Below are 25,061 nucleotides of genomic sequence, written 5' to 3'. Positions count from 1 at the left end.
ATGGGGCTCTGGGGATAGTGTGCTCTAGAAGGGTGCATGGGAGTTTTTACACAACCACCTTCAAGACAGGTGAGAAGGTAAATAAAACTGTTGTCATCAGACAATTTGAGGCTAAATAACTACTTTTTGGCTCAACAATTTACACAATTTATACAATTTTAAGTAAAGTTAAAAATAAATCTGAATTGGTACGAATGCCTAGTTTCACTCTGCACTGCACACACAGATTTTGGTTTCCTGCTAAAATATAGAAATGTAAATTCAATGTTCATATAGTCAATAAATGTACTATTAAGGTCCTCTGCTCGGGGCACTGGGCCACTGCTGTCAGTGGAAAAAAAGAGCGGAGAACGTGGAGTTGGCCTTCACAGACACTACAATCTAGGTACTCCAAAGTCGGAAGGTACACATAAAAAGGAACGCCCCCCAGGATCCCAGGGAAGACGCTGTTCAATTTCTGATTGGATAACTCCAACGATGACATTCAGAAAGTCCATTTTAGTAGCAAGTTACTTTTTGTGCTAAGCTGAACTTTCCTCCCTTTAATTTCTACCCTTTGGAAAACACAAAGGCAAACAAAAAATTGAATCTCTCTTTCACATAACAGCCCTTTAAAAATATTTAAAGATAACTATCATGTCATTTTTCAATCTTTAGTCTTTAATCAGTTAGCCAGCGTGCCTCTTAAAATGTGGCAGAGCTGGGTGTGCTATTTCAGTTGGAAAAGTAGAGAGGAACTCCTTTCTCTGCCCTAGATACCATGCTTCTATTAATATTTTGTTGGAAGCAGATCAGCAACAGACTTTTGAAGTAACATCTCCACAGACTTGTTTTAAGCTTTCTGATATCCTATAGGTGATCAGCTCTGACTGTTCACTACAATCACCGAGGTGGTTTAAAAAAATAAGTGCTCCATCCTAGCCAATAGCATCAGAACCACTGCATTAACTAAAACCTTTAAATCAGTGGTTCTGAACCTTGGTTGCACATTAGGGTTGCCTCAGGAGCTTGTAAAGCCATCAGCCTGCACCCCAGACCAATGAAATCAGATCTTCTGGGGTGGGACCAGGTTTGAGTACTTTCTAAATCTCCCAAGATGACTCCAGTGAGCAGCATAGGTTGAGAACCACGGCTTTACACCCTCTTCTGCTGGGTCACACATTTCCTCATCCTATTCTTACGCAGTTGACTTTTAGACCTGAGTACAATCATTTGAATTCTCATTAAATTTTCCTTTCAACTCCTGTTTCCAACATTCATTATATTATCTAGCCCTCTTTGCTTTGTGCTGAGCTGAAACTCTGATAAACATCCAAATCAGTATTTTTCATTTTTTAACCAATGTTTCCTTATGCTACATATAAAAATCTCACTACCTGATTTCTGGTGTATGCTTTGTAGGAGATGCCTCTCTCCCCTCCTCCAGTTAGAAATTTCTAACATGAAGTAGAGTTTATACCTCCTATATATCCCCACTGGAAGAGAGGATTTTGTTAAACTTTATTACTGCTGTCTAAATTTTGGACACTTTTAATTTTTCAAATGGACAATTATTTTATAATATTGAATGAGCTTTTTCAAAATAACACCCACAGTTATGACAAATACATCCCACTAAGATGTTAATAGGCAAACTGTGTGTGTGTGTGTGTGTGTGTGTGTGTGTGGCGGGGGTGATATATGGGAACTGTCTTTGTAACTTTTTTTGTAAATCTAAAACTATTCTAAAATAAAAAGTTTACTTTTATTTGAAAAAAAAACCCCACAAAATTCTGATGTGAACCTCTAGCCCCAACCTCACCCTCAAACCCAACTGCATGTGAGAATTCATGATATGTACCCTTGTAAAATATACTGGGCAAGGTCTCCGGTACATTTCTAGGGCATTTTTCCCTGAGTTGACAATGTTTATGGGTTAGCACTGAAGTCAGGTACACCCAGCATCAATTTCTGGGTCTGCCCCTACCTAGCTGTATGATTTAGGTTGGCTAACTAATCTTTTTGCACCTTGTTACGCAACAATTAAATGAAGATAATAACGCTTGAGGATTAGATAAGCTGCACTTGAGCTTACTTATATATATATATTATATATAAATATAAACTAATAGTTGAGCATGGTTAAATAAGCTAATAAAAGCCTGATGCATAGTAAAATAAGAATTATTAATATTGGCATTCATACTGTCTCATCCTGAAATTAATACAGTTGACTTTATACCATCTAGCCCACATTTTCTGATCTCATCCATGTGCATATCACAGCTGGCTTTGATGAATCAAGATACAAAGAACCCCTCTCTCCTCTCAGTTTGGACAATGAAAAATGGACTCCAAATATTCTGGTATCAGACAGGTTTGAGGGGAAAAGCGTGAGGGTGGCCAGAAAACCCAAGTTAAAATCCTGCTTCTCTCCTTTACCTCCATGACCTTATTAGGCAAGTTATTTAGCACTCTGAGAATTTTCTCATCTGTAAAAATAATGACAAAATAATAGCTCCCCCAGTCCCCTAGTATCTTGGTGAAGATCATATGAAACAATAAAAGTCCCTAAAATGGCTTTGAAATATTGAAGTCATGCATATATTTCATATGGACTATGTCTAATAATAATACCAGCTTGGTTCATAAATAATTGAACATGAAGAAAATAACATAAACATCACAGGGATGGCTCTGAGGTTAAACTCATTTTGGTGATAACAACAGATAACATTTATTGAACCCATACTTTTCAAGTTATTTAAATACATTTTTTTCAGGTAAATCTTGAAGTAAGAAGTACTCGAGATTATTTGCCATCCATTTATCAAACCTTCAATTTTGAGAACTTTCTCTTCTTGCATTATCTTTTTTTCTTATATTCTCTTTGAATCATCTTTTCTCCTTTTCTTTTCCCTGTATTGGAAACCTGTAGTTCTAAATCCTACCTCTACCCCAGGTTCTTCTTTCTGGGAAAACGAAAACATTCTTACTTTTCCTTTAGAGTTTCTCAAACTTCCATTCTATCGGCAACTTTTCCTATGGAAATTTAGGCCCCAAGTAACAGTTACCTGAGCCTCACTGTATATACTATCTTATTCTAAATTTATATTTAATTGTAGAGACCTTTACTAAACACTGATATTCAATTTTAGTGAGGATCTGATAAGCAGAATCCTTATAACACGTTCCATAAATATAAAACAATATAGTTGTGTTTTTCTTTATTTAAAAGAAAGGGGTGGAATGGTTTTAAAGAAAGATGCTCAAGAGCACTGGAAAAAAGCATAAATCCATCGCAACCTCTTGCAACAGATGATTGCTTTGAATTGTGTAACAGGCTTGATATTTAAAAGCCCACTCGATGCTACACATTTTACATTTTGCTGATGTTAAGTGTATATTGCTATCAGAGTAAATTTGACACATAGGAGGCCTATGGGACTGAGTCATGTATGTCAATAATACATGCACGATGGTTACATCACAATGAGCCTATGCCCCCTAGGGCTCTGTTTTCAAGGATCGCTCTAAACGAGAGAAATCATTTTTGTTCAGAAATAAGATACCAGTTTCTACAGCATTCTAACTTTCCTTTCCAATCTCTCTTTATCATCAATGTGCAATGACATACAAAATCTCTGTAAAAAATTCCTTTCCCTTTGTTTGCTCTACTAATCTCAAAATTCTCCTTCCAGGTTTAAAAAAAAATGCAGCATTCCTTTCATCCTTGGGATCTTTTTCTCTTATAATAATAAAAATTCAAGAGATCTTCTTTAAAGAAATTGTACTTAGAATACACAGAACTCTTTCTTTAAGGAGATGAGATGCACAAATACTCATCCCATGCAGTGTGCGGTAAATATTTAATTCTGTACATCTTGCCTTTCTGCATACAGTTCACACCCGTTTGATAGAAATACTCAAGACAGAGCTATGACTAGATGCAGAGGTTATCTGTTGTGGGACTGATTCATATAAAAATTTGCTTCAATCTGCATCAAACCGTCTATCTGGAGAAAGAAAAAAAATGGACTCTATTTCCTAGAAGATTCAATTCTCGTAATGAACAACACTAGACTCTGTTGGTACCTGAGATTGTGCAGAACGGGGTCTACCTTCTAGATTACTGAAGGTGCTGCCTGTACTCAGGTGGATCTCCAAGCACTTGGAATTGGTGGTGGTTACTTGTTGATGATAAGTGAGCTATAAATGTCTGAGGGCTCCTGGATGAAAATCTCTTCTCTTGTGATGGACTTAAATGGACCCTAGTTACAGCTCTAGGACTTGCCATTTCTACTGCTTGAATCATTTTAAACTTGTCTGCTTTAATACCACAATTTTAAAATGATCTTTTCTTTCAATAGTGAGAAGTTGAGAGTGAAAAGAGAGTTGATGAATTTCAACTAAATTTTTAAGAGTTTATAACTGTGTTCTGAATACAAACACATATTCCTTAAAGTTTATTTGCCTTACTTCCCTGTATACATCATCTGATTCATAAAATGCAATTGAAATTACTTGAACAAATGGGAAATGCAACCCTGATCTTCACAGGAGCCATAAATCTTCTACCCAGAAAATACTGTGTACCCATGTGAAATCAACTACCCAGAACTTTATGCAGATTTTGTGCATTTGGTCCCTAGTAATCTGAAAAGAAAAATAGAATAATATTTGTATTTTAATAATGCTGGGATTATTTTCCTTCTCCAAGCAAATACAAAATTACTCTGATGATGCACTTCGTTCTACAGCAGAAACTAACACAACATTGTAAAGCTATTATACGCCAATAAAAAAAATAAATAAAATTACTTTGGTAATGTGTCCTAAAAACAGCATGACTGAATAAGCTAACCAATTGTCACTGCAAGGCAAGCTTCCTGCTACTGCCTCTAATGGCTCTTATCCTAAACAGTGGGAACAATCTCTAGAAAACTTGGGCCATTCTTCTTAATGTCAACTGGTGGTCAACACTGCTCAAAACGTATAGGGTCTTTGCTCCCAGAACGTCCCTAAAGAACCTGGAACATATCTAAAAGGGAAAAATTTGAGGCCAAAATGGGCTAAAATACTTGCCTACATTGTCAAAGAAGTGAACCAACAGATATATAAAGGCTTACTCCTACATTCGTCCAAAGGGACCTGGAAGAGTGCATAGTAAAGGAAACCACAGGATGAAATGTCAGGACAGAAAAAACAGAGAATAACTTGTTGGATTGAAGTTTAACTTTGGGAATTAAAATTCACTCACATAATGATAATGGTGTCATCCAAACTGGAAAAGGAGAATCCACTGTTATCAAAAGCCCATTGCTGGGCTTTCCTGGTGGCTCAGTGGTTAAGAATCTAATGCAGGGGACATGGGTTTGAGCCCTAGTCCAGGAAGATCCTAAATGCTGTGGAGCAACTAAGCCCGTGCGCCATAACTACTGAAGCCTACTCGCCTACAGCCCGTGCTCCGCAACAAGAGAGGCCCCCGCAATAAGAAGCCCACGCACCTTAATGAAGAGTAGTCCCTGCTCTCTGCAACTACAGAAAGCCCGTGTGCAACAACAAAATGCAGCCAATAAATAAAAAGAAATAATAAACATAAAAAATAAATGTAAAGAAACCTCATTGTTACTGGCACACAGGCCTATATAGAAATAGCAAAGTAACTTAGTCACTTCTGACCTCTAACATATTTGAAATAGTGAACATGAGTATCTCATGAATCAGTGACTATTTTATAAAATATTGACATTTCACATGAAGTAATGTGTAGTTGTGACTTTTTCTTTTCCCTCCCCGACTCCCTCCCTTTTTTTTTCTTCCCCAAGTGTGTTTAAATCATGAACTTCCAGTGGAAATCACTCTTACTACATTTTTGAGAATCATACAGTGCAAGCTGTATAATACATCTTAATCTCCACCTGAAAATATAGACACCATTTTAGGGAAGAATAAATATGTTTTGCACACAAGTTGTCTGTCTGAAATACTTTCTTTTTCAATCCCAAATACCTTTCTTGTTAAGATAGTACAGCAGTGTTTGGAAAGCATTAACACACCAACAGATGCTCAGAGTCAAATGACTTAATAGGCATAAACTTTTTTTTTTCAAATAATTGCAAAGCTTTGATTTAGCCTTTTGCATACCTTACATAGTTAATTACCTAGGCCTTAATGTTTACATGCAACCAGAGTATCTACAGCTATAAACTACATAATTTATAATTGATGTAAATGGCTGTTATTATGTCAATTAGGCAGCTGTGTCCTCCACCTCTTGGTAAACAGCTTTGAGTGATAAACTGAGTTTGCGGAGAGGTACCTTCTTTTCTTCATAACAGATAAAAATAAATTACCAAGGTAGAGCAGGCTGTCCAATTGTTCTCTGGTGAGGTAGATGGAAATTCCAGGCCCTTTCTTTTGACCTGTTGACTGCAGCAAATGGTCAATTTCGTCACGCAGCACTGCCATAACTTCTGGGTGCCGTAGAAGGTAATACATCGTCCAGAACAGAGTCGGAGTAGTGTTTGCCACAGAGGCCCAGAACAAGCCTAAATGATGTGCTGGGAGAAAATAAGTGAAAAGGAAGATTAATAGCGTTTATTACACTGATTAGATTTGCAGTGTGCTAATTAAAAGATGTTAGGACACAGACCCAGCCAAGGATCAGTGCATGCTAATGAGGACCAATAGGCTTCTGAAGTCTAATTTTCTGCTTAATGAGAATAGTTTAAAATGTAATGTGTGTGTGGTGGGGGAGGGGAGAAGGGGGATGAGATAAGAGGAGTAAATGCAGCTTAGTTATACTCTTTCTCATTATCACCGTTAAGTATCTTGCGTTACCATCTCAGTAAAAAAAAAAATCAATTATCACAAAGGGTTGTTTCAGAGTAAAACATTTTCTCATTAGCCAATTAGAAAGAGCATAAAAATTCTCAAGGTCGCCATTTTGTCTTTTTATTTCAAAGGTCTATTGTAAATTATTTTATTTTAGACAAGTCATCATTCAGAAGTTTCTTACCTCCTATTTCAATGTCCTTGGGCGTGTAGTATTTCTCCAGGACATCTTGCCTCATTTGAACAACTTCTGACCATCGTTGTAACTTAGCTAAGTTTTCTGCTGTCAATCGTTTTATAAGTTTCATTCGAATAGACTTGATATCTCCTAGAAGCTCAGTGGGTATGCCTGATGCTAACTGTGTGAATTTGTCATCAAATTTTAAAAAAAGGTCTCTGAACTCAGTCATAAATGTTTTCCTATCGTCAGCAGGAACATTTCCATGCATGGTTGTAAATGTCACCTCAAATATTACTGAGCTGCAGAATGTCAACAAATATTCCGTGTCCCAACTTGTGGTTTTTAAGAGTTGGGATTCAAACACTTGTTTTATCCTCTGCATTGCATTTTCCATCAGTGTGTCCAAATGCTTCCCTTGTAAAAGTTGATACGTAGTGTGAATCTCGTCATTCAGGTCATGATCTGTCATCAACTTTTTGATAGAAAATACTCTCATTAATAGTTTACTAGTAAACATTCGAAAGCTTAATTTTTGATTTTTTACCAGTGACTGGAACTGGAAAGGGTCCAGGATAAATGTTATATAATTTCCTGAAAGAAATAAATGTGAATATGAGTTGATGTGGTAGTAAAACAAAACAAAATACCTGAAATGTGAAAACATCTTAATCAAAATTAGAAAGACCTTAATAACACATCTCAAAAGATGCAAAGTACAATAAAAATCTATTTGATCCAAAATTCCACTATATGTTTCCTTTTAAAATAGAAGATGGTGGGAAAACACTAGAAGCTTGATGTTAAAAATCTTGAAATTCTTAATGACTTTCAGCAAGATAGTTTATTCTTCAAATTTTTATTTTAGAGAACTACCAAGTTACTTAAATTATCTTTTTTTCGGTTTTAATTTTTTTAGAACTTCTACTGAGATATACTTGACATACAATAAACCGCATATATTTAATGTGTACAATTTGGGACTTCCCTGGTGGCGCAGTGGTTAAGAATCTGCCTGCCAATGCAGGAGACATGGGTTCGATCCCTGGTCCTGGAGGATCCCAGGTGCTGTGGAGCAACTAAGCCCGTGAACCACAACTACTGAGCCTGCGCTCTAGAGCCTGAGAGCCACAACTACCGAGCCAGTATGCCACAACTACTGAAGCCCGAGTGCCTAGAGCCCGTGCTCCGCAACAAGAGAAGCCACCACAATGAGAAGCCCATACACTGCAAGGAAGAGTAGCCCCTGCTCACCACAACTAGAGAAAGCCCGCGCACAGCAATGAAGACCCAATGCAGCCAAATAAATAAATAAAATTTAAAAATTAAAAAAAAAAGGAAATTAAAAAAAACAAACTGTACAATTTGATTTTTTTTTCTTATTAGTAATGTATATATGGCAATCCCAATCTCCCAGTTCATCCCACCCCAACCCCCCCCCACTAAAATAATCTTTTAAACAGTCTCAAAATTCATTAGTTAACACTTCTTATATTTTTCCCCAATAATACAATCAGAAAACAAATGACTTAAATTGGTAAGATGCTACTCCTCTACTGACTATTTACACTTCACAAAGAGTTTTTTCTACTTGGTATTATCTTAGCTTTGATTGGATACAATAATTTTAACTCAAATAAACAAAGATGTGGTACAAAGCAGGTACTCACCAACGAACGTCTAATTCAACACTAACAACAAATCGCATATACCAATGTTTTAGTTTTATAGATGAGAAAATAGTAGCTCAGGGGGATTCAGTAACACGTCCAAATTCTCATACTGATTTGTGACCGAAAGAGGATTCCAAAACTAGAACCCATCCATTCACGCTTTCACCCATTCACGCATGCATTCATTCAACATTTATTGACATCCAGATGCTTGGCTGGATCTCTTTTCTCTTGAGATAAAGATGTAAAGGAACCACTGTATTGTTATGAACAACAATAGAACAGAGGTGGGAACACAACGTAACGGCAGCAGGAGGTGGCATCTGCTTCAGTCTGCCTGGAATTATAACAAGGGTTCTTTGAGGAGGTGACATTTGGCCTTTTCATGTATCAGTCCAGACTTAGGGTGCTGGTTAAAAATACAGATTCTTGCCTGATTCTGATTGAGAAGGCTTGAAGATGGGACCTACAAGTCTCTCAAGTGATTTTTATAAGGCGGCACATTGAGGAACAGAGTCATACTGTGGTCTGTCTCTCAAAACTGGCAGGGATCTTGGAGATTCCTAGCTGTACCCCTCACCCCCCAGCATTTATCAGCTAAAGAAAGTCAGGAGAAATTAAGGGCCAAGATCATGCTGCCATTTTTAGTGGCAGAGTCTAGACAAGAAGACAGTCCCCAGGCACTGTTCTTTTCCTTACACTATGTGGATCCCTTCTCACTTGAGGGCTGCTTAAGACTTCTGCTAATTAGAAGTAATATGCAGACAGCATTCAATATTAGCATTATAAGTCTTTCCTTTCCAAGAACACACATGAAATTTAGATGATCCTACAAACCATACTGCTTATTTACTGCCTTCTAGAAAACAATAAATAATTTGACATGAAAGTTTGTCTAATCATCTACACTTAGCTCTTCCCCTCATCATTCCTCTGTGTGTGTGTGTGTGTGTGTGTGTGTGTGTGAAGCTTTCTTAGATGAATTTCATGCTTGTTATGTATGGTAACTCAAACAGCATCACAAAAATTAAATTCAATTTGGTATAAGATTTAGGATAAAGTTTCAAATAATTTTCAATCTAACCCTAGAAACAGGATAAATGTTTTTTTTTGTTTTACAATTTTAAAATCTAAATTTTTAGTGTACATGAATATAATTTTTTTCTAAAATTAAATCATATGACTTGAATTGTATTCATTCTATTTCCCCTTAATTTATTTAATAAGGTGGGGCAATCTAGGAATGAGGGTAAAACCAGGAGTGACTACTCATTCTGGTCAGATCCCGAAGCTGTATCTACAAAGTAAGCTGGATATCCGCCACCATCCCCACCCCCGCGCCCCCAGTGGGAAAGAACAAAATGGACTCAACTGGATTTGGGCATATTTTATGACACCTGCTTTACCAGAGCAGCTTAATTAAATAACATTGTCAGCATCTGCCTGACAAATAATTGAAAAAAAGAGTCCATTCTCTTATTTTGCAAAAGACAATTTTAGGCAAGGCTGTGTATTTTCACAGGTGGTGATTCATACTTTTCTCCTTTCACTAAATGAAAGAATTTTGCTAAATATCTTTACAGAGTTACTTTAAAGTAGTCACTAAAATTCAGAGAATGTATAAAAGGCTCAGTCTGTAAAACAAAATTTTTAGAGAATATTTTGAATTTTTTTCTTACCAATTTTCTATATTCATCAAAATCTAAGTGGAAAGACAAAACTGTATTCAGGTGTGGTGGCAGAGGCCACTGGCCATTGGCCTACTGAAGTGGAGGCTTCATGCACTTTCGAGTTTTTATCTAGAATTCATAAAAAATACACATATATTCCCGGACTTCCTAGGTGGCACAGTGGTTAGGAATCCACCTGCCAATGCAGGGGACACGTGTTCAATCTCTGCTCCAAGAAGATTCCACGTGCTGCGGAGCAACTAATCCTGTGTGCCACAACTATTGAGTCCGTGTGCCGCAACTACTGAAGCCCATGCACCTAGAGCCTATGCTCCGCAACAAGAGAAGCCATGGAGATGAGTAGCCCGTGCACCACAACAAAAAGTAGACCCCAGTCACCACAACTAGACAAAGCCCGTATGCAGCAAAGAAGACCTAACACAGCCAATAAAAAAATTAAAAAATAAATAAATTTATAAGAAAAAAATACACATATATTCCCTCTCTCTCTCTTTCTCTATTTCACCTTGGGGGTGAGGATATGGGAAGAAACTATGAGGTTAATTTCAAATAAAAACAGTAAAAGCTACATGAGAAAAACTGTCTGGTTAGCAACCAATTATTATAATAATTTTCTTTTAATAAGCAGTTATTGCATATAGGTTCTTTTAAAAAACATTACTGATTTGTTTAAAGCAATTTGTTTGTAGTTAAAATTCTCACTCTTTTCAAGTCTCCTTACATTCCAGGATCTATATTTTCTTTTTCTCATTGTTATTTTGATTTTCTTCAATATCAAGGCATTACACTTTACTGACTCTCTTATCTGAGTATGTGGATTGCTGAGTAAGACATTTTGATTTTCTGGATTTTACTTTTTTAGTGAGTTTGGAAGTACTAATAACACTGGAGATGCTAGCTGGCTTTCCAACTTTTAATCTTCAGTATAAACAATTTAAGCTAAGTTTTCCAAAATTAATATTAATTTAAACCATCTGTCCACCATCTGCTAATGTGAGATGCAAAACCAGAGTTTCTTTGTAATCTTTAATCAGACAGTTAGGAAAACACATATACATTCATAAAATGAATTTAAATTTCTTAACAAAGGAAATTTGAAAATTTATTCTAAAGGCCATGGATTCCTAGAGCAAAATTAACTTTTGTTCTAGTGTGGTTTTATGTAAATGAATGCCAAGTGTGAACAGGCAAGTTGCCTAGTTCACAAAGATCACAAGATAGAAACAATATCCTTTGCCGTGTTTTCAGGAGAGAGAGGAAAGCTCTCGGCAGTTGATGTGATGTATCGATTTAAAGAATTTCAGAGTTTACTTTGTCTAAAATATCAATGTCAAAATAAAGCTCACTTTTGCAAAAAAAATATATCTGTATATATGAAATCATCCTTGGGACTTCCTAGGTGGTGCAGTGGTTAAGAATCTGCCTGCCAGTGCAGGGGACACGGGTTTGATCCCTGACCCAGGAAGATCCCACATGCCGAGGAGCAACTAAGCCTGTGCACCACAACTATTGAGCTGGTGTGCTGCAACTACTGAAGCCTGAGCACCTAGAGCCTGTGCTCCGCAACAAGAGAAGCCACCACAATGAGGAGCCTGCATACCACATTGAAGAGTAGCCCCCACTCGCCACAACTAGAGAAAGATGAGGGCAGCAACAAAGACCCAACACAGTCAATAAATTAATTAGTTAATTAAAAATAAAAATATAAAATAAATAAAATCATTCTTTTGAGCAGCAAATTTGAAATGGGGTCAAAATTTTTCATGTATTCTTTACCAATAATTTCACTGTCTTCCTTTTTTAGGAGCTGGCTGGGCCTTAAGATATTAACCCCAACATTCGTAAATAACCTGCAAACGATCTTTACTTGGATCAACAGCCTTTCACTTCCTTCAAAATTACTTCTTTTAGGAAGGCAATGCCAAGTATGTCACTAAATGTTAAGAAAAAAATAGGTAATTCACTCTGATGTCTCATACACAAGAAGTTTGACATCTGGATCATTATAATCTGAATTTTGATGTTTTCATTTCAGGTATTTGGTGCCGTACAGAAACACATCCAAGGGAATTCAGAACAACTATCTGACTATTTAGAATAGAAATGCCCAGGCAACAAATATGAGATAAATTGGAATTTTCGAGAAATTTTCCATAACTATAACCTTTTGATCTCCATGTTTAGCTGTCTCTTCAGTAGATTTTTTTTTTCTTCTAAATCTCAAGCTGAAAATATTCATTGGAAGAGTGGACTATGAACCAACTTTTTATTTTATGAGGATGGCCACATTATATTCCCCCTCTTATTAGGGAGATTTCACTAGCTGTTGACAATGATGTACAGTGGTGCTTCGCTGGGGTGACATCTAGGGAAAATGATTCCGCTGCACTACCACACAAAACCAATTAGAGAACTATTTTCTGCGACAGGTCACGAATTTACGTGGTTTCTCATGAAAAGATGTACCTTTAAATTTCTTTATTAAGATGACACCCATGTCCCTTGAGACTTTTGGGGGTGACAATCATTTGCTCATCATGCAAGAACATACACTCACTGAAATCACATCATGGGACAAAGGTGGGAGACACTGTTCCTCGTTTCACATTTTCCAAATGAGCTATTTTGCAAACTGATCATTAGAACCACATACATTAAAAGGATTTCTTGACAGGAAGTTTTTCAAACTCTAGGAAGAGGCCAAAGGGAAGTAGCTGTACGTATTCAACTATGGTTGTCTACTGTTGAGTTTAAAAACGTAACCATGGTCAAATTATTTAGACATTAGAAATTCAGTAAGCTTCTTAGTAATCTAAGATGACGCTATCAAGTGACAGCAGAAACTGGTTGTTTTTTGAAAAGTGAATAAAATTACTCAAATCTGCCTCAAGTTTCTGATTAATCATATTAGGTTATTTTTGAAGAATGTATTAGAAAGAAAAACTGAAAATGTCAATAATTTATGGTATCTATTCTTTAGAACATAAGGTTTAATTTTTTAAGGCAAGAGTGACTTTTTTTAAAGTGAAGAATATAGTTTTGTACTATGAAGCCAAAAGCTCACTTAGAATAGAAGCACCAGCTATGGGCTTTATTTGTATTATAGTAAGTATTTCATCAGCTCTAAGGTATTGGGGGTTTCCTCATCAAATACTTATTGTGAATCAGTCAGTGCTGAGGTCCTAACTAAATGTTGGCAATAGAGGAGTTAGAAAATAATGACAGGAAACTGACAAGTGAATTAGCCATACACTCACAATTTATTAAATGCCATGACAGACGTGATACTAGGAGTAACTGGAACCTGGAAAGAGGCATCAAACATACCATAGGGAGGGAAATGGTCAGCGAAGGCTTTTGGGAGGAAGTGATACGTGAAGATGGCCTCAAAAGATGAATCCATGTCAGTCATCTTTCAAGGATGACTCAAAAAGAGAACAGCATTCTGGCAGAAAGAACCACAAGGGACAACAGAGGCACAAAAGGGCATGGTGTGTGAGAAGGAAATTCCAACAACTTGGTGCATTAATGGTGCATTATAGAAGCAAGAGAGAGGGCTGGAGAGGCAGGTGGAGCCTAGACCTTGGGGAGCCCCATGAGGATCACGCTATATGCTACAATGTCTCTATTTCTAAGACGCATGATTTTTTTTTTCCATTTCAATTCTTCTGAAATCAGAGTGTATACAATTACAGTTGGAAGAGATTTGCCAGTTGCCAGGCAAAAGAGTAAGATGTGAGGAAACAAATACTATTCATGTGAGAAAGTGACCATGCTGACCATTTCATCCAGTTGGATGGTTTTTTTTCCCCTCCCAATGACACAGAAATGGTAGCACCAACATGAAGTCACTCTGTGTACAAAAGGTTGCTTCGGATACTCGGCAAAGTAATTACAGTAAGAAGAAATTATCTAAATTCTTTAGGAATAGAACATAAAATCCCAAGGCTGGTTAGAGAAAGATAAAGGGAATTGAGCAAAGAAAGAGGCATGTGTAAACATGACTCAGGTAAGGAATACTCGGCATTGGTGGAAGACCCAGGAGGTACAGTGTCCAGAGAATGAAGGAATAGAGTGTTTTGAGAAGGAATGGGGATCAGTGCTGTCAACCAAGTAGAGAGGTCTAGGCAGGTGATGGCCCATTAATGACCTCAGCAAGGTAGAGGGCTGGTTACAGCTAGGAGGTCCCTGGGAGCTAAGCAATCAGGGGCAGCAAATGTAGGTAAAACACTCTTAAAAATCTAGATGCAAAAGAGAAAAAAAAGAAGTGAAAAGTAACTAGACAGAGAATACAGGAAAGCTTAAGCATGGTTAGAAGCTTAGGGTAAGGACACCAGAGAGAAAATAATGACGATACGTATGTGAGGGGGAGAAATAATGAAATGCCAGCCCAGAGGAGGCAGGAAGTAAGGGTCATGCGGACAGGTAAAAGGATTGTCTTCAACATCTTTGAAGCTGGAGCAGAGGTGGTGAGGATAACTGTGAAACACGAGTACATTTGATAGGTATGTGGGGATCTGAGTGAGATCATTCTTGATGTCAATTTTCTTGCGAAGGAAAGTGAACTGTGTTACCAGAGCCCAGCGAGAGACAGAGAGCTGGAACGCAGCCTTCCTGCCTTGCCTCCTGTACACCCAACCAGGAGTCAGAGGGCAGAGGAGTGTAGATAATCTAGTGTGTAGACATCAGCCTCTGGGACATGCCTGGACAGCTGAAAGTGAAGAAAAGGAATGTCTAGCCCAGGTAATAAGCCGATGTGGAAGACTGTGTGCAAATGTGGCTACAATAAACTTTGTCTTTCTACATGTGCTCCTTTGCAATGTGACTCTGCCACTCTGCCCAGGAAGAAGTGAAAATCCCTTTTCCGAACTTTGAATCTAGGTTGGCCTGTGACTTGCTCATACTAACAGAATGTGGTGGAAGCCAGGTTCTATAACATCTGAGCCCAGGCCTCAAGAGGCCTGGCAGCCTTTCCTCTCACCCTCTCGAAATACTAGTGCCACGTAAGGACGTCTTCTTGAGGATGAAACGTCATGTGGACAAGGAGGCCTGGCCAGGCATGTAATGAGGCCGTCTTGGGCCATTTATCCCCAGTCAATCAGCCAGATGACTTAGCCACACAAACGACTGGGGCAAGACCAGCTGTTGTTTCAAGGCATTAAATTTGCATAGCCAGCGATAGCTGCTAAAGCTGGAGCGCATGTACCTGAAAGGAAGAGGAGCTGAGAACATTCTAGCCTCTCATCTCAGCCCAGTGATGTTGGGATATGTAGTGATCCTGCTGTGTGTTTTTTTCTCTTTTCTTGTTTTGCAAACATTTTATTAAAATCAGAACCATAACAAATATTTTAAAATGAAAAATACATTCTGGATCAGTGGTTGTTGGGTACTCAGGGGAGGGGAAGAGGAATGAATATGTGGAACATGGGGGATTTTTTAGGCCAATGAAACTATTGTGTGTGATACCACAATGGTAGATCCATGACATGATGCATTTGTCAAAACCCAAGGAACTGGACAACACAAAGAGTGGACCCTAGTGTAAACCACAGCCTTTTAATGATGTACCGACATTGGCTTTTCAGTTGCAACAAATATGCCACACTAATACAAGCTGTTCTGTGCCACACTAATACAAGATGTTCATAACAGGGGGAATTATGATCAGGGGAAAGCGGAGCTGTGTGGGAACTGTCTGTACTGTCTGAGCCATTGTCTGTAAACCCAAAACTGCTCTACAAAATCAAGTCCATTAATGCATTCTAGCTTTTCAAAAAACAATTCTTAAAGGCAACCTAAAACAAACCAAACAACTGGTAATAGATAGCAGGACAGTGGGGTTCCCTAGGTACCCTCAAGAGAATTCCATAATTTGTTTTTTAATGTGAGGATGACTATACTCAAAAACACAGTTTTCTTTTGTATGTCTACAAATAAAACAATAACATACAAATATTCCATATTTTGCCTAGAGAAAAATATAACAACATTAAAGAACAAGTGAGAAATGATGATACAAGCAAGGAACTTATAGAAGTGCCACTTACCCCCAAGCAAAAGAGTGAAAACATCACCATATTGCTTTTGAAGACTAGTCATGAAACGTACAGGATCTTTCTGTAATTTCAGGGCTACTCCAAAGTAAGGAAGCCAGCCTTTTATCAGTGGAGGCTCACCAGGTCTCCTACAGAAAAAAAAAAAAGAGAGAGAGAGAGAGAGAAAATAAAAGAAAAAAATCAAATCATTCTTATTTTAATATCTGTGGGTTATTAATCCAGTCTAGAAGTCGATTAGATGAATTGCACAGTTTTTTTTTCAGTTCTTCTATTCAATGATTCCTGTATAATCATAGACGTGTATTTACTGAGCCATGTGTGTGGCTCTGGGGCAGACAGTTCAATTTACAGTTTTTGGTGAGCAACTTTTGTGAGAAATTGTGTCTTGTGAGGCCCAAATGGTTGGCTGAAATGACAGACAAAATCAGTAAACATTTTGTGTTTGAGCGCTCTTGCTGTGCTCTGGGGGTTAGATGTCAGGTAGTTTAGTTGCCACAGTAAAGCTCTTTGTTATCAGATGTCAATTAGACTGGAATTACACAATTAGAAGAGGGGCAATTATTAATCTTGAAAAATCTTTTATGCTGTTGAGAACAATAAAAACCTCAACATTAGTTCCATGAAGGGTGTTTTGTTATATTCTTTTATGAAGATTTTTACTCAAATTACAAATAAATAGGAATATTTGTTACATTTTACAAGATAACTTTTTTAAAGATATGAAGTATGTTCAAAGAAACATTGAAATACCATGAATTAAAAACCAAGTTTCTTCTTTTTTGACCTATAATCCTAGCAAAACTGGACTTCAAAATTTCTTCCTAGTCATTTATTTGGTGAACTCAATCTGATTTAAAGTTAAAAAAAAAAAAGATCCAAAGCCATTTTATCCTGGAAGGGATTAAAACAAATATTCAACAGAACTCTGATGATTCTCTATCCCATCTGTGAAGATGACTTATACTACATGCAGTACAACCTATTTTGATTAATCACAAGATATTACAAGCTCAGATCTAATCAAAGATTGAGACTATGATCACACTCAGCATGGAATTTTATGTAGCTAGATTAACCCTATCAGAAGTTTTTATTTTCCCACAACCCAACATGGTAGAATTAAACTTAAAAAAAAATTATAACATTTTTCAGGGGAAAAATAAACTAAAACAAAATAAATCCAAGGGGTAATAGAAATAAAGGAAATCAGCATCAAAACTTTGCTTTCTGTTTTTAGAGGACAGTTTATCTCTAATTTACAAAATACATGCTGTTGTTAAAATATATAAACTGAGAATAGGAAGGCAGGAAACACTACATAGAAATGTGTATCTTATTCTTCACCCCACTCCACATGATTTTCTTGAATGCAACTTAAGCAATGAAGACTTGCTTTTTTTTGGAGAAATATAAAAGTGTACCAAGAAAATGCTGTAACAGTTAATTTTAGGTCCAAAGATTAATAAACGAGAAAAGACTGCACATATGATTGGAGAGTACATCCCCAGCCATGGATGGCATGTAGGCTCTTCACCAGTGACTCTTCCAAAATTTGCAAGTGATCTAGTTCACAGAATTTCTTCTCAAGGTATTAACTCTCTTCCTTGGCCTACTTGTGCTCTGTTTTGTCTAATGTTGTTTGAATGTTGCACTGTGACAAAGATTTTGAAAGGCTTTTGGTCATATCATAATTTAATGCAACTAATCTCATCCTCTGCGCTCTGTCATCTGGTCCAAAGTTGTATTCCTCATCGGGTTTCCAAGGGGGTAAAGGATGGAGCTCAGAAATCTAAGGGAATCTGAACTTAACATTCAAAGTTAGGAAAACACATTAGGAAGCCATTTTATTGTTACAAAGATGAGAGGGTCATCATTTCTTACAGCTGTGCTCGTCTTGGCAGAAAGAAGCCTCCAACTACTAAACACCATGTCACAACTATGCATATTTTCAGGAAAAAAATAGAATGCTGGTTCAACTTATGACCCATCAAAGACATAACAGAAATCTGTCTTCGTTCGTGTATTTGTAAAAATTATTTAGGGAGGAAAGACATTACCACGATGATCCAGAAAGGCCTGCTGACACCTGGCACAGTGCATAAACCGCTATATGTCTCTCTCATGCTCTGTGACGCTGAAGATGAAATAGTGACTGCTCACTGCTGAGTGAAGGGATAGGATGCTTAATGCTTACTGGGGACGCTCCAGTTCCACAGTTTAAGAGGAACAGGTCCTTAAGCAATGGTAGGTAATTAAAAAAAAAAACCCCAAAATCTATGGTCCATATCCCTCTTTTTCCCACTCAAACAATATACACTTCCTTAAATATCCTCTTTACTATTTAAGAGACAGACAAGGACATATCCTGTAAATTATACAAATTAAAGCTTTCAAAGCTTCTCAATGATTAAACCCACGTCCTATGCATAGACCACTGCATCACCACTTGCAAGTTGTAGGACACATCTTAAAGTTAACATAAAGTGTCAAGTACAGTCCAAACTCATCTGGAAGCAAATAGTGGAAAAGAATATAAATATATAACAGCTATAAAATATAAAAGGCATGTAAGACATTTTCCTTTGGTGAAAAAGGAGCACATAAAATTTAAAAGAGTGGACCAACACAGAGTACTTGGTTTCTAATGATATATGAAGTTCGTCTTTATGCTACACCTTTTGTTAAACAAAGAGGTAAAAGATCTGACCTATCACACACACTGTTCCCCTAGACATTTAAAGCCCAGCACTTTCCAAAGCAATCTACACTTGCCAAAGTAACTTCTTTTCCATTTTTCCTGTGATCATTCTAAGCTAGGAGTCCTGGTTATTGAAATCACCTCCTAAGCAAGTGGGGAGCAACTTTGATACATGCACAGCAATTCAGGAAAAATAAAATTATGTATTGATTAAAAGTTTTTAAAGACGATACATTTGTATCAGGTCACCTAACATCTGTAACATTACCTTAATAATTTTTAGTTTTCCTAATTAATAAAGATTTTCTTTGTGTAGGTGTTACAATTTCAGGAAATACACAGCTGAAGGGCACTGCAGTATCTGAAGATAACACTGACCTTTGGAACAAACGCTGTTGTTGAGCAAGTCACTTTTGAAGCTGCTCTGTTTTACGCTTCCTTGACTTACTTTGGAAGCTACTTAACTGGAAAATGTCATTTGCCTCATACTTTCTCTTAGGACTGTATTCTTGAAACATCCTCTATTCCTCCACTCTTCTTTGGCTCCAGTGGGGTTAGGAGGATACCTAAAAATGTTCCCACAATTCTGGAGAGTTGAGAATCAACATGCTCTTTGGGATACTGGGGAAAGGGAGCCACATTGCAGGGCTGTGGATGGAAGGTTCCAAAACAGGAGTGTGTGGAAGACTTGTCTGAGCCTTGGCATCCTAGCAGCCGCAGCCCCAGCGCTCTCATGGGGCCAAGGAAACACAGAAACACATGTGTTGCTTTCTCTGGAAACTAGGTGAGTTACAACCAACTGGGGCACATCAGTAAGGGATACAAAGGTGGAGGACCACTCCCAAAACCCTAGCCAGGAGGCACCCCCAAGAAGCCAAAGAGTACCAACATGAACAGCTGTACAACAGGACTCACCAGATCAACAGAAAGGAAGGAGAAGAGAGAATCCCAAATCTCATTTAATCTTTGTACAAAACACCAGGTTTTAAACTGGAAATATTCAGTCCTTTCTGCCATCAGCAGAAACAGAGGTTCAGAAATTTGAGTTCAGTTATAAAGAATTAAAGTTACATTTCTGCACATCTGACTCATCCTAGGAAATTTCAAATCCAGGACGCTAGCTATGCTCAGTTTCTTCATCTGAAAACGAGAATAATACTATTCAATTTAGAGATTTACCAATCAGGCTGAGATAGAGTATTTGAAAGTAGCTGGTACACAGAGCAGGGTAAGTTTTCCTATTATTTGTGTATTGTAAGCAGCGCGTGAGAGTGGTTTTGCTAAGTCTGGACTCTTTGGTTTGACAAACTTCCCTGCTTATCTGTACCTTTCATGGAGTTGCTCAAGGTTGAAGCATGGACTTCCCCATTCTTTGAATCATTGGCTAAATGAAGCTGTTAAATGCTGAGATATACACAGACTTGGTAACTTCAGGTGAACAGGCCCAAAGTCTGTGCAAAGAGCTAACCTCCTCAAGGAAAGAACGATCATTATTCAGAGCAGCTTCGCCAGGTGTGTTTGCTTAAGATGAGGCTCTCTGGACATGACCTGGTCCAAGAGTTAATGAAATTTCTCAGCATAAGATGCAAACAGGAATTTGGGGGGTGGGCATTAAGGAGCAAGATAAATAAAGGAAGTGGAAGGACAGGGGACAAAATAGTGAGGCCACATCACTCTAAGCTGGGACTCTTTGGGAAGGACCATGACAGGGCGAAAGGTGCAATGGGGTAGGTTGCTTATAGGAACAGTGGTGACCCATCTTCACTTCTAAGAAGTTGTTGGCTGGCCCTAGGAGCTACACAGCCTTTTTCATCTGCAAACATTCCGTATGAGTCTGTGAGACACACCGCATAAGCTTGTGTCAATGGCAGTTGAAAAAGTTGAGGAGTTAGGGCAGCATCCAGCAGAGGGACTCCACTGGATGTGGGGGAAAGGGTCGAGTGCATGTGCAGGAGGTAGAACATAGTGGGAAGACTGGGGAGCCAGAGCTGGTGTGGTGTCAAAAGGAGATATGAACACTGTGGGTATCAAAAGGAGCATGAAAACACACTTCTGATAAAGGACTAGTATCCAACATGAATAAAGAACTCTTAAAACTCAACAGTAAGAAAAAAATTAAAAATAGGCAAGAGATTTGAACGGACATCAAGGAAGATATGCAGATGGAAAATAAGCATATAAAGGGCTCCATATTGTATGTTATCAGGGAACTGCAAATTAAAACAACGAGATACCGCTACGCTCATGTTAGAATGGCTAAACTCAAAACACAGACAGCCCCAAATCTTGCCAAGGATGTGGAGCAACAGGAACTCTCATTGCTGGTGGGAACGCAAAATGGTACATGGAAGATAGTTGGCTGTTTCTTGTAAAATTAAACATACTCATACCATACGACCCAGCAATTACGATCTTTGGCATTTATGCAAATGAGTTGAAAATCTGTGTCTACACAGAAACCTGCACACAAATGTTTATGGCAACTTTATTCATAACTGCCAGAACTGGGGAGCAATAAAGATGTCCTTAAACTGATAAATGAATAAACAAATGTCTATATAAGTCCACACAGTGGAATATTATTTAGCTATAAATTGAAATAGCTATCATGTCCTAAAATGACTTGGAGGAAACTTAACTACATATTGCTAAGTGAAAGGAGCCAATCCGAAAAGGCTACGTACTGTATGATTACAATCATCTGAACTGGAAATGGTAAAACTATGGGATTGTTAAAAGATCAGTAGTTGCTAGTTGTTGCGGGGGGGAGGAAAGCAGAGTGAGTAGGTGGGATACAGAATTTTTAGGGCACTAAAATTATTCTGTATGTCACTCTAATAGTAGATATACATCATTATACATTTGTCAAAACCCACATTATGTACAACACAAAAAGTGAACCCCAATGTAAATTTTTTGGACTTTAGTTAATAGTAATGAATCAATGTTGACTCAATTGTAACAAGTGTACCACATTGATGTAAGGTGTTAATAAAATGGAAAACTAAGTTGTTGGGAGGGTCAGGAAGAGGTTTGGGGAACTCTGCAATTTCCTCTTATTTTTTTTTTTTGTAAACCTCAAACTGCCCTATAAAATAATGCATATACATAATGAATTCTGAGCGGGAAACACAGATCAGTTTCCATTTTTAAAAAAGGTTAAAGAGAGTTTCACAAAATACAGGTGATTTTAGATTTTAGGATTGGTCAGTATGTAAATTGGTACAGTCTGCATCTGGTTTTTGTTTGTTTGTTTTTTGTTTTTTTAAGAGTGAAGAGTCCTAGAAACCAAAAAGTGAGACTATCTACTGTGAATTATCCTCAACTGTGTTAGGTCCATTTCTCGCTATGACCTCATAAGGAGCCACTGTAATGGAATTACAAGTGCCCATTTAAGACCCTGTAGGGACTATGTTTCTTCGTATCTTTTAGCTCAGGAAGCTGGTTTTCAGTGACTTGTGGGACTTTGACCAAAGTTAGTTTCTTCCTTGGCATTGTGGGGGTTTTGACCATTTTGTTTGCTATTATTTTTCTCACTTTTCCTTTACTCATTTTGATTTTTCTCATTTTTTGATTTATTTCTTTTTCTCATTTGTCTTTTTTCTTCACTTTCTACTGTTTTTCCCATTTTTTTCTCTATTCATTTTTCTTACTTAAAAAATTTAGTTTGTTTATATTTGTTGTTTATCTTCATTTTTGTCTGGCCCTGTGCTCTGACTCTATTACAAAGATCAGTTTTTCAGGTGGGCTTTGGGAGTGATTTTCTTTTGAGGTGATTTGGATCCAATTTTTCACCCGCTTTTCTCAATTTTAAGCTGACCTTGGGGCACTTTGTGTCTGCAGTGAGGGTTATCTGTTGCGAGGCCTCTTGCCTCCATCTCTGCTGAGAAAGAGGAGACCCACATGGACAAGGATACTTTCACCAAGGGGAGGTGGCCCCAGCACATCCTGATTGGGAAAGAGGTGGCCGTGAAGATCATTAACAAGACCTAGCAGAACTCCTTGGGGCTCCAGAGATGATCCCACAAAGTCAAGATAATGAACGCCTCGAGTCAAAATTATTTGACATGATGGAGATGGAGGAAACACTCTACCTTGTCGTGGGGTACGCTGGCAGAGGAGAGATGTTCCATGACCTAGTGGATCACAGCGGCACGAAAGAGAAAGGGGCCCCAGGCAAATTCTGTAGAGTACCGCAGCCAGAAAATCCACCCTGGATGCGGACTTGCACATCAAGGTTGCACACTCTGGCTTCAGCCATGAATTCACCTTTGGCAGTAAGTGGGACACCTTGTGTGCCAGCCCCCCACTCCCCTGTGCTGTCAGGGCCAAAAGTAAGATGGCTTCCCAGTGCATGTGCGGAGTCTGAGTCATCCTATAAACTGGCTGCAGATCCCTGCCTTTTGATGGACAGAACTTAAAGGAGCAGAAGCAACAGGTACAGAGTGAAACCTACCATATTTCCTACTTGCTGTCCACTGAATGCGAAAACCTGCTTGAGAAACTTCTCACCCTCAATTCCAGCAAAGGAGGCACTTTTAGAGCAAATCACGGAAGTTCCCTGGATGCCTGCAGCTCAAGAAGATGTACGGAGCGATGCCCTGACTAGAACGCCCCCGGCGGGCTGAGCTGGCGGTGCCCACGGCTGCACAGTGTGAAGCAGGGTGAGCAGCAATGACAGGACGATGTGCAGGTCTCCGCCCTGAGTCCTTACCCACAGGCAGAGACACTCACCTCAGGGTCCGTCAGTGCTTCCTTTTCAGAGAAATTTGTTCACAGTACATCTTGAAGTGAAGAAAGCAGTGAAGTAACCACAGGCACAACAGAATAATATTATTTTCCTTAAAGAAAATATGGGAATATAAATGCAAAGACTCTAGTATGCTTTAAGTGGTTAATGGTCATTATTTCCGGGGCGGTGAAATTGTAGGGGTTTGGTCCTCTGGCCTCCTAACCTGCATGACAAAAACATACCGCTTTTGAAGAGTATTTGTCATTGACTTTGTAGAATGTCTCTCAGTGTGTGTTGTCTGGTGTTTTCGCATGATTAGACGGAGGCTGCAATAGTTTTGGAAAGAATCCCCCCAAAGTGTGCCCTTCTCAATGTACTGTTTTGAAATTTTAAAGAAAATGCTATTTTAGTGTGAACGTGAACAGGTACAGAGGGCACTGTCTTCTCAAAAGTGGCTGACGGCAAAAATTCTACAAATGAATCAAAGGCTGATTCTAAAAATGAGCACAAGGTTTCCAAGGTGGGGGAGTGGAGCGACAGCTGAGGTGCACCCGGAAGATACCCTCCCCCGCAACCACGCTCCAAAAAGGAAGAGCAGACACTGGGGGTCAGACTCTGTAACTGTACAAGCCATGGACACACACTGCTGCCTGGATTTCCTGCTGCTTCCTCCAGGGTCCAGGCAATGTGCAAACGAGGCAGGCAGAGATGGTTTCTGTGACAGCCACGGGAGAGAAGGGTGGTCGTCACACTGGGGGTGCAGCTGCTGGGCTGTGACAACCTGATAGTCTCTTAAAGACTCCACTTGGAGGAAGAAGCCTTGTGGCACAGAGGACACCGCACCCCCTCACCCCAAGACTCCAGCACATATCAGGTGCACAGTCAGGGAACAGCTTACTTGTTTCCCTTGTAAATGATGAATCATATATGCTTTAGGACTCCTGATTCATATGTTGTACATGTATGATCTGCTTAACATTTGTTTACTGCAAGAATCAGACGCCCTGTAATCTCTTTTCAGGATGAACATTAATCCAACTCTGTCTAGAAAAATTATATAATTCATTACCATAAGTAATCTCCACTGTACCCTGTGCTTAACCTTCATTTTTTTTCTCAGGCCTATAATCTTGCAAATCCACTGGTGCTGTGTGATTGGCATCTGGTGTTCACACAACCTCTGCCTCACAAAAAATAAATGAAAAATTCCTGGATAA

The 25,061-nt window shown here is 38.5% G+C and overlaps 1 protein-coding gene across 1 annotated transcript in view; it reads right to left on the bottom strand.

Annotated features, from left to right (window-relative positions):
• Positions 1–25,061, bottom strand: part of LOC130853266 (cytochrome P450 7B1) — a 167,371-nt gene that overhangs the window by 12,117 nt on the left and 130,193 nt on the right. Inside the window, exons 2-4 of the mRNA XM_057734904.1 lie at positions 16,406–16,542; positions 7,001–7,588; positions 6,336–6,542 (exon numbers count right to left, since the gene is read on the bottom strand). Coding sequence (XP_057590887.1) covers positions 6,336–6,542; positions 7,001–7,588; positions 16,406–16,542 — 932 coding nt within the window. The remainder of the gene's footprint in view (positions 1–6,335; positions 6,543–7,000; positions 7,589–16,405; positions 16,543–25,061) is intronic.

This window comes from Hippopotamus amphibius, chromosome 5, assembly GCF_030028045.1.
Source record: "Hippopotamus amphibius kiboko isolate mHipAmp2 chromosome 5, mHipAmp2.hap2, whole genome shotgun sequence".
In the NCBI taxonomy this organism is placed as follows: domain Eukaryota; kingdom Metazoa; phylum Chordata; class Mammalia; order Artiodactyla; family Hippopotamidae; genus Hippopotamus; species Hippopotamus amphibius.
The sequence above is the reverse complement of the archived record's forward strand: the minus strand, read 5'-3'. Positions and strand labels throughout refer to the sequence as shown.